Raw genomic sequence first — 12936 nt, 5'->3', positions numbered from 1 at the left:
GTCGGCCTTCGACGGTTGCATGTGTACAGAAGCAGTTCAAGCAATAAAACCTGGGCCCTACGGGAAGCCCAACATAGAATCCATCTGTGGCGCTAGGCGCATCGACTTGACCGAACCAAAATTTTGTCCCTCCCAAGCCCAAGATAGAATCCATCTATCGGCCTAACTGGCTCACCAGCCGGCGTCGTTTTTACGTTTTCTTCCCATCTGAGAGCGAGGGCTGTGGAAAATTCAGAGCTCCTCGATCGAAGAAGAATCTGCGAAGTCGAAAGGGTAGAAGGAGATGTTGCCCACAGTATCGAAAGGGCGCTCGTCGTCCTCTACATCTCGATCTAACCCAATGTTCTTTCAGTACCTCCGCCGAATAGTCAAGGTTCCTCTCTCTCAAGTTTTTTTTTCCTCAGTGGATCTGATTTCCATCCCAATCGAATTTCCAACTTATCACAATTATCATCTGAATATGCATCATGTTCACGAGCTCGATATACGAATTGTATTATTGTACACACTCTGGCGAGCCAACTCTATATTCAATCATGACCTGAACATTTGGTTCTTTGAAATGATGTATGGTTTATTGTTCTAGAATTAGAAGTTTACTGAGTGTTAATTTCTACTCTCGGTAAATTTTCATTGTTGGCTTATTTGCTCGATTCGTGTAAAAAGTCCCCGATTGATGTTGATGATGATCAAGCGGTTCATCCACTGCTAAATCAGCATAAACATGTTAGCTATCTATGTGCTAGTAATCTTGATTAGGTGAACTTATTGTCTAACTATTTTTTCTTACATTCTGTATCGGACTTGTTGCCCGGGAAAAAAAATCCGAGAAAAAGAGCATCTGTCTCTCATCGATAATGTTGTATGCTAATGCAACAGTACTAAGGTATAAAATTGCGTAAAGTGGTCTATTGATATGATTTTGCAATTTTCTCGCTCTCTCATTTACTATTTGCTGTTCTGGCCGTTGCTATATTGGACATTCCCTTCGTAATGGTAAAAAATTACTCCTGTTTATTCCATTGGTTGATTGTAATAGATTCCATTGGTTGCTCTTGTACATGTCCCGTGTACTTGGGTCAATTTTTTTAGGAAATTTGAAATTTGATTGAACCCACACTCAACTTGCCCTATATTTAAAAAAAAAAAATCTTTTTCTCGTGTATTCATTTCTGCTCGTGGCTGGTTCATTGTAGTGGCAACAAATGGATGTTGAATATACCTTTTGGCAAATGCTTCACCTATGCACCTCGCCAAAAGTTGTGTAAGTATCCACAACCCTTTGAATTTTTGTGAACAAGAAAGATATTTTTGTTTTTGTTATTTGTTTTCCTACTGATATTAATATTCTTACTACAAAAATTAGTTACCCACTCTTGTAAGAGGAGACCTTTTCATTTCATTTTAATTATATTTTTTTACCATGGACAAGATTTGTCAAGTTTAGATATGGAAACTTGCTAATTACTGATTAGGTATTTTGCATGTTGAACTTTCAAATGGATGTAGCTATCAGCACACCAAGTATCACAAGCGTAAGTCCACTTTCCATTGGATATCATTTGCTACTGTTATGTAATTGTTGCTGTTGATTTGTTGTCTGGTGTTACAATTAGATTATCACATGTAGCTGTTGTTTTTTCTGACTAACAAAGCTTTCAACCGCACTAACAGTTTGTAATGATTGTAATAAGATGTCGCCTTCAGCAGGCTAAGTATGAAGATGAGCCAAGGCCAAGAGTAATTTTAATTTATTGTTATAGTGTTTCCTATAAGTTTCAAAGTATCATCTCTAGAAGGTCCGAAATTAAGTCTCAGAGGTGTAGATATGACCCTTTGGCATTCATTCTAGGTACTCATACCTCAAGATAGCAACTTTTTTCCTTGGAAGATATCTCCTATATGCTTATTGTGGTGTATTTGGAGGGAAAATATTATAAAATCTTGAGGACCATGAAAGGACAATGGAAGAGCTTAAAACCTTCTTCTTCAACACTCTCTTTCTTTGAGCAGGTGCTATAGATTTTAAGGGGATGGGTTTTCATGATTTCCTTGTATCTTTTTCTGTTCCTAATTGGGTGTTTCTTTTGTATACATCCTGAGTACTTTGGCTAAGCCTTTGTGCTATTCAATTAAAGTTCTGATTACTTATTAAAAAAAATCTAATAGAGAAGGAGAAACATTAATCATATTTTGCAGTCTCAATACTTTCTTAGTTGTTAGTGCCATGGAGTCTAGACTCATTAAATGTATGGAAATATGAAATTTTGCTGCTAATTGTAGATGAAACTTGAAAGCTTTACTTTGTTTTTGGTCTCAGAAACTAAGAATCAATGGGCACGTGACGATCCTGCTTTTGTTGTAATCTGCAGCATTCTTTTGATGGTTGCAACTTTGGCTTATTGTGCTGCGTAAGTCTCTAAGATACTCGCTCTTGATGGCTACTGCTATAATACTACTAAATAGTGATAGTTGTACCATTTTCAAAACCAGTGTCAAAAAGTTTGGTTTACTCAATGCTCAGCTGAGTGAGCTTATATATATATATATATATATATATATATATTAAGTAAGAATAAGATTTTATTAATAGAAAATAGCTCAAGTACAGATGAAGTATACACTGAATACCCCTAACAACCACTAGGCACTAGAGATAGATACAAGCAAATTATGAAAACTAGCTGAGAGAGATCCTTTAATATAGATCTGATACTCATATTTCATCCCGGTGCTGAATAGCTGCAAGCACACATTTCAGTTATTGTTTTACTCTCTCAGATAGGTAATTTATCATCTCACAATATCTATTTAAATATTTTATTTGCCTTATATATTACTTTTGATTGTTCAAGTCGTGCATCATGAGTTCTTTAGGGTAGGTTTGGATAGTGAGTTGAGGTGAAAGTTGAATAAAATATTGTTAGAATATTATTTTTTAATATTATTATTGTTTTGGGATTTGAAAAAGTTAAATTATTTATTGTATTTTGTGTGGGAATTTGGGAAAGTTGTAATGATTAGATGAGATGAGATGAAATGCTTTTTGTATCCAAGCCTAGCCTTAATCTGTATTGATTCTACTTATAAAAAAAATCTGTATTGATTCTCGTTTTCTTATCTTTCTTTTATTTCAGGTATGACCATAGTGCTGCACATGCTGTTTATGTAGTTATCTCAGTATTGCTTTTCCATTTTTTGATAACTGGAGTAGTTATAGCTACAAGTTGTTGGTAAGAGCAACTTCCTTCTAACTATGAAATCATGCTTGCGTAATTGTCTTATTGTTGGGGTACTTTATTGTAATACCGACATCTGTAAAATTGCCCACCATGCCAGCCTTTCTGAGCTTTATAATTTCTCATGCACGATGGACAACTGCGGGAGTAGCTGGTGCTTCTAAATTTGCTGCGAGTTGTGTTGTTTGCATATTTACCAACAAGAACAATGTCGCTGGTTTATGACTTTATTATCTGAACTAAGTTTGAAATTTGAAGTCACCTGCTTGGGGACCAACAGTATGAGCACCTGCTTTGCTACTAAATTGTTCAATAAGTCATGGAAGGTACAAATCTGGAATGGATATTGCTGCAAGGCTGGACTAGCTATTGCGCTGATATTCCTTGCAATTGTTGCAGAGGATGGCATGGGTTGGCACAGGTCTTTCATGGGACCTATAGCATTAACTGTCCAGCTCCTGCTTTAATTGCAAAGACTATGATCCTTGGACATTGACGAAATCCATAGTCTGAACATCTCTCTTTTATGCAACTCCTATTGTGAGATTGTTTGTTAGCCTAAGAAAATAATAAAATGGATTACTGTTTGCAGGCTAAACACTAATTGTGGGGGCAGTATCTCTAGGATGTTTTGACATCTATGTTGAATTTTAGTTTTCTTGAAAAGAAAAAGAAAATTATTGGCACAAAACGCTCTTCCCCATGATATAGTTACTCAAACTCAACTTGCAGTCAGACAAATGGCTTTCTTTCATCCATGATTTCTAAAAAAATATGGAATTTAAGATAATTCTCAATTCAATCATGTCTTTATCCCACTTAAACTGGGTCAGCTGCTTGGATCCTTATCCACTAATTGGAGTCAGTTATGTGTATTCCATTTTATTGTTCTATCTCAAATACTATTAGAAAAACAAAAATAAAAATACTATCAGCTCCTTATTTTATGTAACCCTTTTCACTCCATCTGCACATTATTTGAACTCTAAATTAAGATCTCAAGTAATTTTATGGTTTGCAATGAAAATGAGCCCACATGGATGTTTTAATTTTTTTTTTATTTGGCTGAAATGCTTTTACTCTAGTGTCTCCACCAATGTTCTATTTCACCCTATAGATTGACCTGATGTTGTTCAGTATATTATTGTAATTACAATTTATATTTCTTATTGTCCATTCAGGTTCCTGACTAATTCTTACCTTCGGGAAGAGGCTCCCTTCAACAGTCATGTGGTTGAGCAACGAGTTGAATGGCAAGTCTGGAAAATTTTGTTTCCCACTTCATTACAAGTTGAATTCTTATTATAGTTTAACCAAGTTTTAGTTGGAACAAAGTTTATCAAATTTTTATATATTCATGTGTGTTCATTGTTGTGTTTTGCTAATATTGTATTTGTTGCTTTCCCAATTTTAGTCTTTCAATTTCTTTATAAATGCGATCTATTTTTACTTTTATTATGTATTTACCATCTAAATAACTCAGCGTGCTGACTTTTTTCGTTTGAAGGCTGTACGCTTTTGATGTTCATTGCAACTCTTTCTTCCCAATCTTTGTTCTACTTTATGGTAACTGCTCTTTTACCGTATGTGTTTTTATTTTTAGATTTAACCTTGATTAATGGCACGTTCTTATGTGTTTTATTCGTGGCAGTCATGCATTACTTTTTGTCACCACTTTTGGTAGCCCATGGTTTCATTCCCATGTTGCTGTCAAACTTGCTTTTCATGGCGGCGGCTTCTTACTACCATTATCTGAACTTTCTAGGTTATGATGGTAAGCTAACTTCTTTGTTCTTACTGGTATGCTTTAAGCATTCTTTTTTTTGCAAGGAGAAGAGTGTTTGGGTGGGAGTGAATCCAGGTCCATATTATTCTTTGATAAGTAAAAATATTATTAATAGCAATTTAAGCAAAACCCAGGAGTTTCCCAGGACTTTGTTCTTTTCTCTTCTGAACACAGTGAAAACAGGTCTTGTGGCTGTATGGCTTGGATCCTCAAATCGAACAAGTTTTTATGAGTGAAATGAAAAATTTTCGATGCAAAAAATGTAAAGCAGATCGGTTTGTTGATCAAAATTTATTATTATGTGGTATAGATGACAATTTATGCATTTTTCTGTGCATGTAGTTTATTAATCAGAAAGTAAGTTATCAACCACTTTCTGCTTCAATGATCTTCCACCTCGTCGAGATTAATTGGGTGATGCCACAAAAGGGGGTTGAGTTATTGGTGGCTTGGGGAGTTATAATAGGAAGTAAATAGAATGCAGATGTATAACAATGACTGTTGTGCTTGACGTGGAATATATAGAAGGAAAAGAACTCCTACAATTTTGGAGATTGTGTGATAAAAGGTGAATTTAGTGTCCTTCGGGTCAGTAATGGAAGTAATCGTTCAGCTGGTGGTTAGAGACTCTTCTTTGTCCCATCATAGAGAGGGTTCTTGGTGCCTTGGTTACTGGCGTTGTTGGCCATGATCTATTTAGTCAAAAAGTGGAGACTGGGTGTAAAGTTCTTTTCTTTGTGAACCATCAGGCCTTATTGTATTTGGTGAATAAAGCGGTGCTTAGTGGTCAAATGTGTGGTCTTGCCATTGAAAGACTTTGATATGTCCCCGCTTACCCTTTGTCTCGTCTGCATAATGGAGAAGGACCTGAAGGGGTGCTGGCTCCCAGACGCTTCTTCCTTCCTTGAAAAAGATTTGATGGAACTGAATTTCTCCATGCTCAAATCCCTGTATGAGCGGACAATCACCCAAATAACACTTGCTTCTCTTCTGTTGTAGATTTTATGAATTCTTGTTCTGCTGCTCACTGTAGCTAGGTGTTTTCCTTTGTATACTTTCTGATTAGATGGGTTGCACCCATAACGCTCTTTAATAATGTTGGTGTCTTTGCTTCTAAAAAAATGGTAGTTTGGTGGCCGTAGTGCAAAAGGATTGGTAGCTTGAGGGGGTGAAGTACAATTTTCCCAAACCAGTTTATTTGGACCTTTAGATTTCCGTAAATTGTTTGACTGGATATGGCTTTCAGTTTCAGATATGGTGAGTTAATTGTCTTCATTAACTTAATATGGTGTCCTTTTGCAGTGTTGCCCTTTCTGGAGAGGACCACTTTCTTTCTATATCCCATTGGTGCTGTCATTGTCCTTTCTCCTATTTGTAAGTGTTGAATGTGACGCCTGATTGTGTTTTCCCGTGGATTATATTGCAGCTAATTCAAATTGTTTTAATTTGCAGTGATTTTGAGTGGCTTCAATCCTTCAAGATATTTTATGAACTTGTACTTCAGTCAACGTTTATGATTCAGTAAGGTTAACACTTAGGTACAGACATAATGAGGTTTGAGGACTAGTTCAGGGACCGCAGCAGCACACGGAAGGCTTCGATGAATGCTATGACTGTTTAACGAAAACGTGAAAGGAAAAGCAGCTGCACCGCATGGAGCAACTGTTGTAGCTTTCTTTCTGGGAATCTTTCTGCTGCAACTGCGACATGCAAGTTGGAACCAAGTGAAGGGAGGGCAGCTAAGTGTATATCTAGTGATTGGGGACATTGATCAATGGATCTGTTGAATGTATTGATTTTTTTCCCATATTGGCACGTGTTTACCATCATAATAGGTTCAAAAATTCAAGAGTTCACTTTACCCATGCTTAGAAGTGTCTTCCTCGATCTAGTGTTTGGAAATCATGTTCAAGGTAGCTGCTTATTTCGTTTTTCTTAAGAATCTGGAGTTGCTCAGATTTGATTAGAAGCCAATGACTGTCTTTGTAACCCATTGTAGGTGGTTTGGGGAGTATGACAGTCAGCCAATTCAAGCTAGTTGAAAAAGTGTTGAAACCAAGCTCTGAAAAGATTACTTGTGCGTTAGCAAACAACCCAGTAGGTGCCCCGACATCATTCATAACCATGCATCCTGAGCCTTAATTGATCCGTTACTTTCATCATTAGTAACTTCGTTGAAGATCTTCATCTCTCCATGCTTTGTTTACGTCGTCTGACGCCCCTACAATCTCAATGTACTAAATGATGTATGAACGAAGAAAGAGGCAAAGAAAAAAATATTGATACGGACTACGGAGGAACTCGAAGTCTCGAAGAGCGTGTAAATACAACATATTTTTCAACCGATTAAATTCCAAATTCATATAACAGGTTCGTATAACGTGGATCTAATAAATCGTCAGTTTTTCACCGTTGGGATGTGGCTTCTAAAAATTATTTGTATTAAAAGTATTAGTAGTGGCTTAGTCAAGTTTGGTCAAAATTTAATTAGGAAATTCACTTTTATAAATTTAACTAGTTACTTTTCAACAATACCAAATAACAAACTCTCCAAATCTATCACTATTCTATTAAAATATTAATTTTAACATTTTCAATTATTTTAATTCTAATTGTAATTGGAATATCTATCAATTTCTTAATACATGGATCACAATGTATGGGTCTTCACACGATGATTCCTCAAACATACCAATTACCAAAACTTCTTATCAATCTCAGCACAACTGAGATTTACGACTTATGGAGCCTCATAATAATAAAATATATAGATACGTAGAGCAATTGAGAAAACTATAAGATAAAAGAATATATCTGGACCAAGATGATCGAAACCCAGAAACCCATTGAAGATGATCGAAACCAGAAACTCATTTCCCACACAGAGTATCACCATCAACCCAATTAAAGAGAAGAAGTAAAATCGAAATCAGAATAGCAGGCATGATTGGAAAGAGTAATTTTTTTATGTCTAAAATAAAGCAACTTGGGAGGGTCAGATTTGGGCAGTGAAAATAATTTTAATTAAAAATATTATAGATATATTAAGTCTATTATAATTAATTTTTATGTAACCTAATTAAAATTTGACCAAAATTTAGCCAGGTTGATTCCACTGCTCGGTTTGAATTTTAAACCCACGAGCATGGTTGCATACACTAAAGAACAAAACCTTTCAAGCTTAGTCAGGAAAGTGGCAAGACTTTTTGATTTTTCTAATGAGGTTGGTGGGATGAGTTTAATCAGCCAAATCATATTGCGTTTTCAAGGCCATAAAAGACCAACCACGTGGACTAGGTGCTAATAGCAAAGGTGATTGAACTTTTATGATCAAAGCTAATTTTCTCGTATGTATCCTAAAAACTGTGGTGGTTGAAAAAGGCTTCTTTTTTGAGCAAAATCGTGTGTCGATCTCATTAAAAAGTAGGAGAATTTTCCTTCCATTAAAGTAGAAGGCTAGGAATTATAGAAGTGGGGCCAACGTTTGATGACGGGCAGATGATTTATCAAATGATTTATTGGGCAGATAATTAAGACTTCTTCCCCTCTCTGTCTTCAAAAAACGAACGACGTTTACCAACACTCGGCTAAGATGCTGTACGAACCTTATCTATTATTTGATAAAATAAGGCCTGTTTGAACAGTTAAATAAAATGAGATAATTTTAAATAAAAATTAAATAAAAATTATTTTAATATTATTATTATTATTTTAAAATTTGAAAAAATTAAATTATTTTTTATATTTTATATAAAAATTTAAAAAAATTATAATAATAAGATTAGATGAAACCGTTTTAATATAATAAAAGAACCTCCATCTCTAAAGTTCTAAAGACTAAAAGCAGAGCCCAATCAGCCAACAAACTATATGTTATCACCTTAGCATCCAAAGAAGCGTTTTAAATTATAGGACTTCCTATTTAAGTGATAGCCATATTTAAAATATATCCTATGACAAATACGAATATTAAATAATAAAATTTAAAGCTTACATTGTCGCTACTAATCCAACATTTAAGCCACACGGCACAACAAACATATTGCGCGCAACACGTTTACAATTGCTGAATAAGATTCGGAACACAAAACATCAATATCTTTAAGAAATTAAACACCACCTCAGATTGTTATCATTTGAGAAAAACATTGAACACTACTCGGAGCGAATAGTGACATTTAGCTGCATGTATCTTAAAGTACAGTATAGGAATATAGGATTAGGCCTTTCATGAGTGCCCTGGTTTTTCACGGATCGAGTTTGCTTCCGGCAACATCCACAACGAATCTGTATCGAACGTCATTCTTCTCCAACCTTTCAAGAGCTTTGTTAACGTAATCCATCTTCACCACTTCAATCATGGAACTTAGGCCCTTCTCTTTGCAGAACTCAAGCATCTCCTCCGTTTCCTTCATGCTCCCTATGAAGCTCCCTGTAATCGACTTCCTCCCTATTGAAACAGAAACAGCAGAGCACCCGCAATTAGCAGAAGATTCGGAGAAACCAAACACCAGAGAAGAATTTTCAGTCAGAATTTAGAGAGATAGAGAGAATAGAGGACTCACCTCCAAAAACATTAATTAAAACAGAAGAAATTAACCCTTGACAAATGGTTTTACCAACCAATGGTAGCATTTAATTGTTTGGAAAATAAGAACCGACTAAATAATATAAAAGCCCAAGGAGATAGCCAGCAAACCTATCCTACTACTCATGTAAACAAATAGAAAGTACTCATGGAAGATAAAAGATAACATTATGGAGTTAAAACCAGGGAAACCAAATAAAAGAATAGGACTGAAACCAAAACTTATAGAGCAGTCGAGAAAGATAGAGAGAGTCACCAAGCATAACGACGGGGGTGAGAAACTGCAGAGGAGTATTTATAACACCCATCAAGATTAGCTTGCCATCCATCTTCAACAAAGAAAGGTAAGGCTCGAGAGGGTGAAACACAGGCACAGTATCAATGATATAATCCAGTGAGTCAGCCGCTTCCTGCATCCGAGTCGAGTCCGAGCTGACCACGTACTCGTCAGCCCCAAGATGCTCCATAGCCTCTTCTCTCTTCTTCTCTGAAGAGCTTATTACAGTCACATGGTGCCCCATGGCCTTAGCTATCTTCACCCCCATGTGTCCTACTCCTCCAATCCCCAATATCCCTCCCCTCAATCCCCTCTGGGTCAACCCGAAGTGACTCAGCGGACTGTATACTGTCACCCCTGCACACAATAGCGGCGCTGCCTGTTCTGGGGCCATCCCCTCCGGTATCTTGACCACAAATCTATAAACAAACAGAAAGAGCCTTAATTAGAATTCTATCAAAACAGGCAAAAGCTTAGGTATTTACTCTTGTCTTGCTTTGCAACTTGCGAGGGAAAAAAAAAAACGGTTTTGAAAACATTTTAGCCATAGAATCGCTCATTTCGAAGCCCAAGTGTGGATTCATTATATTGATTGATGAAATCTCAGTCATAGAATATTTTTAAATAATGGTGTTAAAAGTGTAAACTTCGGCTTTTCAAGGATTCCATTTTATGTTGTAGGATATATGATCAGGATATGGCATAGAGCTAGCATGTTAAAGAATTAGAAGAGTTCTGATTTTGTTGTTACTTTTGGTCGACCACCATGGCGCCAGCAAAGCCACCTTGGGTGGGTTTGCCATCAGTGTAAACATCGTTGTAGGACCAAATTTTCTTGTTGCAGTATTGCTCAATATCCGCTTTGCATGGGCGGCAGTTTCTGCAGCATCCAACGATCGCTCCGACTCCCACGGTGTCTCCTACTTTGAACTTGGTCACAGCTGATCCCACCTCCACCACCTCACCAACCACTTCGTGCCTGTTTCAAAATAATGGTTACATTTAAAGCAAAGAAAATAAATATTAGAGAGAGAGAGAGAGCTGAGAGATAATTGTGACTAGCACTCAAAGTAAACGATAGAAGTTGGGGTGCATAGATATATATAGTTTACCCAGGAACCATGGGATAGTTGGACATGCCAAGATCATTCTTGATCTGATGAATATCAGTGTGGCAAACTCCGCAGCAGAGTACTTTGACGTAAACATCTTCTGGGCCTGTGTTTCTGCCAGAATTTTCGTTTCAGGAAGGAACCACAATGAGGTCAATCAAAGGAACGTGCCGTAAAATCTGTGGAAAAGAAAATCAAAGAGGGGATTAAGATTACCTTAGACTGTAAGTATAAGGTGAGAGAATCCCAGAAGCGTCTCTGGCTGCCCATCCTGTTGTTGTTCTCTCTGGTTCAAGGGCCATTTTCCTAGGACAACACGAGAGAGAGATAGAGAGAGAGAGAGAGAGAGTAGGGGGAACCTGAACGGCGTATGTGTATATATTGAGTGAGATTGGACAAAACGAAAAGTGAAAGCAAAAGATAAGAAAGTAGCTTAGTAGCTAGGTATGAAGTCTCAGCAACCTGACGGATGATGTCGTAGGTGAATGGGATCCACTACTTCGATGATCGATCCTCTACCGCACTACAACTCCGTGATCTCCGTCAAAGCGAGCAACGCATCTTTCAAGAGGGTTGGACGTCTCAAACAAAATTCTAACAGCAGTTGTTGTAGTCCATAAAATAGGTTAAGCTATCATTGGGACTACCAGCCAGTGAAGGGGCATTATATAATTGATTATTATATATTAGCTCTTTCAATGAAATTTTCAGGATCCATTTCTTACGAATTTATGTTTTTCTTAGGAAAAATATTAACAAATCATTAAAAATAAGACAGATAATTGAAAGTTTGGTGGGACACAAACCTAAGACATACAACAATAACAACGCATGCAACTCACGCACTAGTGGTAGACGGACGCGCGGGTGAATTTGCCATCCCAATTAGAAGCCAGCTAGGGTTGTGCCGTACGTGGCCATGCATTGCAAAACCCCCTGTCGAGGTCAGCCACCATCATACGCTAGTATATCCATCCCGTGATGAGGGTAATTGTGAGCCAGCCCCCAACCTAAGTTTCTTTTTCTTTCTTTTTTTAAAGATTTTTGATATTTGGAAATTTTTTCAAACGATGATGGAGCACGCAGTCAAAATCATGTTTAGAGTGACGTCACATCGTCTGTCTTCCAACGTAAAAGAAGAATAGGTGGTGTGTCTTTATTGGACGTAGCAAGAAGAAACGGACACGTACCTCGACACGGCTCGTGAATAATAAAGAGTTCAAGACGCATTACCCGAGACCGAGAGCAACTTGCCCGGTGACTTTTCCGTTTTCTGTACGTGCTTGATTGGTTTTTTTCCCTAACAAACGTTTTCTTATAAATTAAAGGCAATTAAGGGGGATTTTTGAACAGAAATAATATACTTCTATAGTTTTGTGAAATTAATGTTTCGATTAATAAAAAGCATGCGGTCCAAAATATATATAGTGCTATTTTGTCAATTATATGGTGCAATTACTGTACTAATTCTTTACCGTATTTGATTAATACTTTCTGAAGTGAAATATTGTAATTAGGACGATCTGTAATTTAATTAATTAGGCATCAACTCTTGAGCTGATCTATATATAATAAGGGTTCCGACCGTTCACATCTCACGTAATAAGTCTATTACATCTAAATACAGCCTTAACTTTTACTGCATGATGAAATCGATCGCCACCAAATAATTAAAGCGTACGTGATGAAGAAAAGTATATATAAATAAGAAGATAACGATGCAATATGGGCCACGTACGTTCGCAGGCACTTATGCGCAAGTACTCATAATTAAGCAAGCTAGGAAGATAACATTTCCATGCAGTTGTTATAAGCATGCCATCAAAATTCAAGGTCTACAACTATATAATATTAATGGTGTTCCCAATACCTCATCAGCACAATGCACATGGAGTATGTCCCATATATAGCAACACAAAATGGCTGATTTGTAC

The 12936-nt window shown here is 36.8% G+C and overlaps 2 protein-coding genes across 4 annotated transcripts; one reads left to right on the top strand and one right to left on the bottom strand.

The window, feature by feature from the left end:
- Positions 1-150: 150 nt before the first annotated feature.
- On the top strand, positions 151-6886 carry LOC121257024 (protein unc-50 homolog). Of its 2 annotated transcripts, none has more exons than XM_041157883.1 (10): positions 151-373; positions 1197-1264; positions 1510-1535; positions 2321-2411; positions 3138-3233; positions 4421-4492; positions 4747-4805; positions 4891-5013; positions 6328-6399; positions 6478-6886. In XM_041157883.1, the coding sequence occupies exons 1-10, from the start codon at positions 284-286 to the stop codon at positions 6540-6542; spliced, it is 762 nt and encodes a 253-aa protein (XP_041013817.1). In that variant the 5' UTR covers positions 151-283; the 3' UTR covers positions 6543-6886. The 2 variants fall into 2 exon arrangements, with proteins under 2 accessions (XP_041013817.1, XP_041013818.1); XM_041157884.1 differs by having other exon boundaries at positions 216-373; positions 1476-1535.
- A 2187-nt stretch (positions 6887-9073) lies between these two features.
- Positions 9074-11935, bottom strand: LOC121257023 (cinnamyl alcohol dehydrogenase 1-like). 2 transcript variants are annotated; one of them, XM_041157881.1, is made up of 6 exons: positions 11465-11935; positions 11219-11361; positions 11003-11116; positions 10642-10869; positions 9870-10309; positions 9074-9475 (listed from the first exon to the last, which is right to left on the bottom strand). In XM_041157881.1, exons 2-6 carry the CDS (start codon positions 11302-11304, stop codon positions 9273-9275), a joined length of 1071 nt encoding a protein of 356 aa, XP_041013815.1. In that variant the 5' UTR covers positions 11305-11361; positions 11465-11935; the 3' UTR covers positions 9074-9272. The 2 variants fall into 2 exon arrangements, with proteins under 2 accessions (XP_041013815.1, XP_041013816.1); XM_041157882.1 differs by lacking the exon at positions 11465-11935 and having other exon boundaries at positions 11219-11404.
- Between the last annotated feature and the right edge of the window lie 1001 nt (positions 11936-12936).

Source organism: Juglans microcarpa x Juglans regia, chromosome 3S (assembly GCF_004785595.1).
Source record: "Juglans microcarpa x Juglans regia isolate MS1-56 chromosome 3S, Jm3101_v1.0, whole genome shotgun sequence".
Taxonomy (NCBI): Eukaryota; Viridiplantae; Streptophyta; class Magnoliopsida; order Fagales; family Juglandaceae; genus Juglans; species Juglans microcarpa x Juglans regia.
Note: the sequence above shows the minus strand (reverse complement) of the source record. Positions and strands in the feature narration are given on the sequence as shown.

Bases quoted from the DNA above. Each gene is read 5' to 3' on its own strand.
- LOC121257024 (XM_041157883.1), top strand. From the start codon at position 284: ATGTTGCCCACAGTATCGAAAGGGCGCTCGTCGTCCTCTACATCTCGA. The intron at 374-1,196 runs GTTCCTCTCTCT...GGTTCATTGTAG, and splicing joins ACCTCCGCCGAATAGTCAAG to TGGCAACAAATGGATGTTGA. The intron at 4,493-4,746 runs GCAAGTCTGGAA...TTTCGTTTGAAG, and splicing joins GTTGAGCAACGAGTTGAATG to GCTGTACGCTTTTGATGTTC.
- LOC121257023 (XM_041157881.1), bottom strand. From the start codon at position 11,304: ATGGCCCTTGAACCAGAGAGAACAACAACAGGATGGGCAGCCAGAGAC. The intron at 10,310-10,641 runs GTAACAACAAAA...GTTTGTTTATAG, and splicing joins GCCATGGTGGTCGACCAAAA to ATTTGTGGTCAAGATACCGG. The intron at 9,476-9,869 runs GTGACTCTCTCT...CTGTTTCAATAG, and splicing joins CACCCCCGTCGTTATGCTTG to GGAGGAAGTCGATTACAGGG.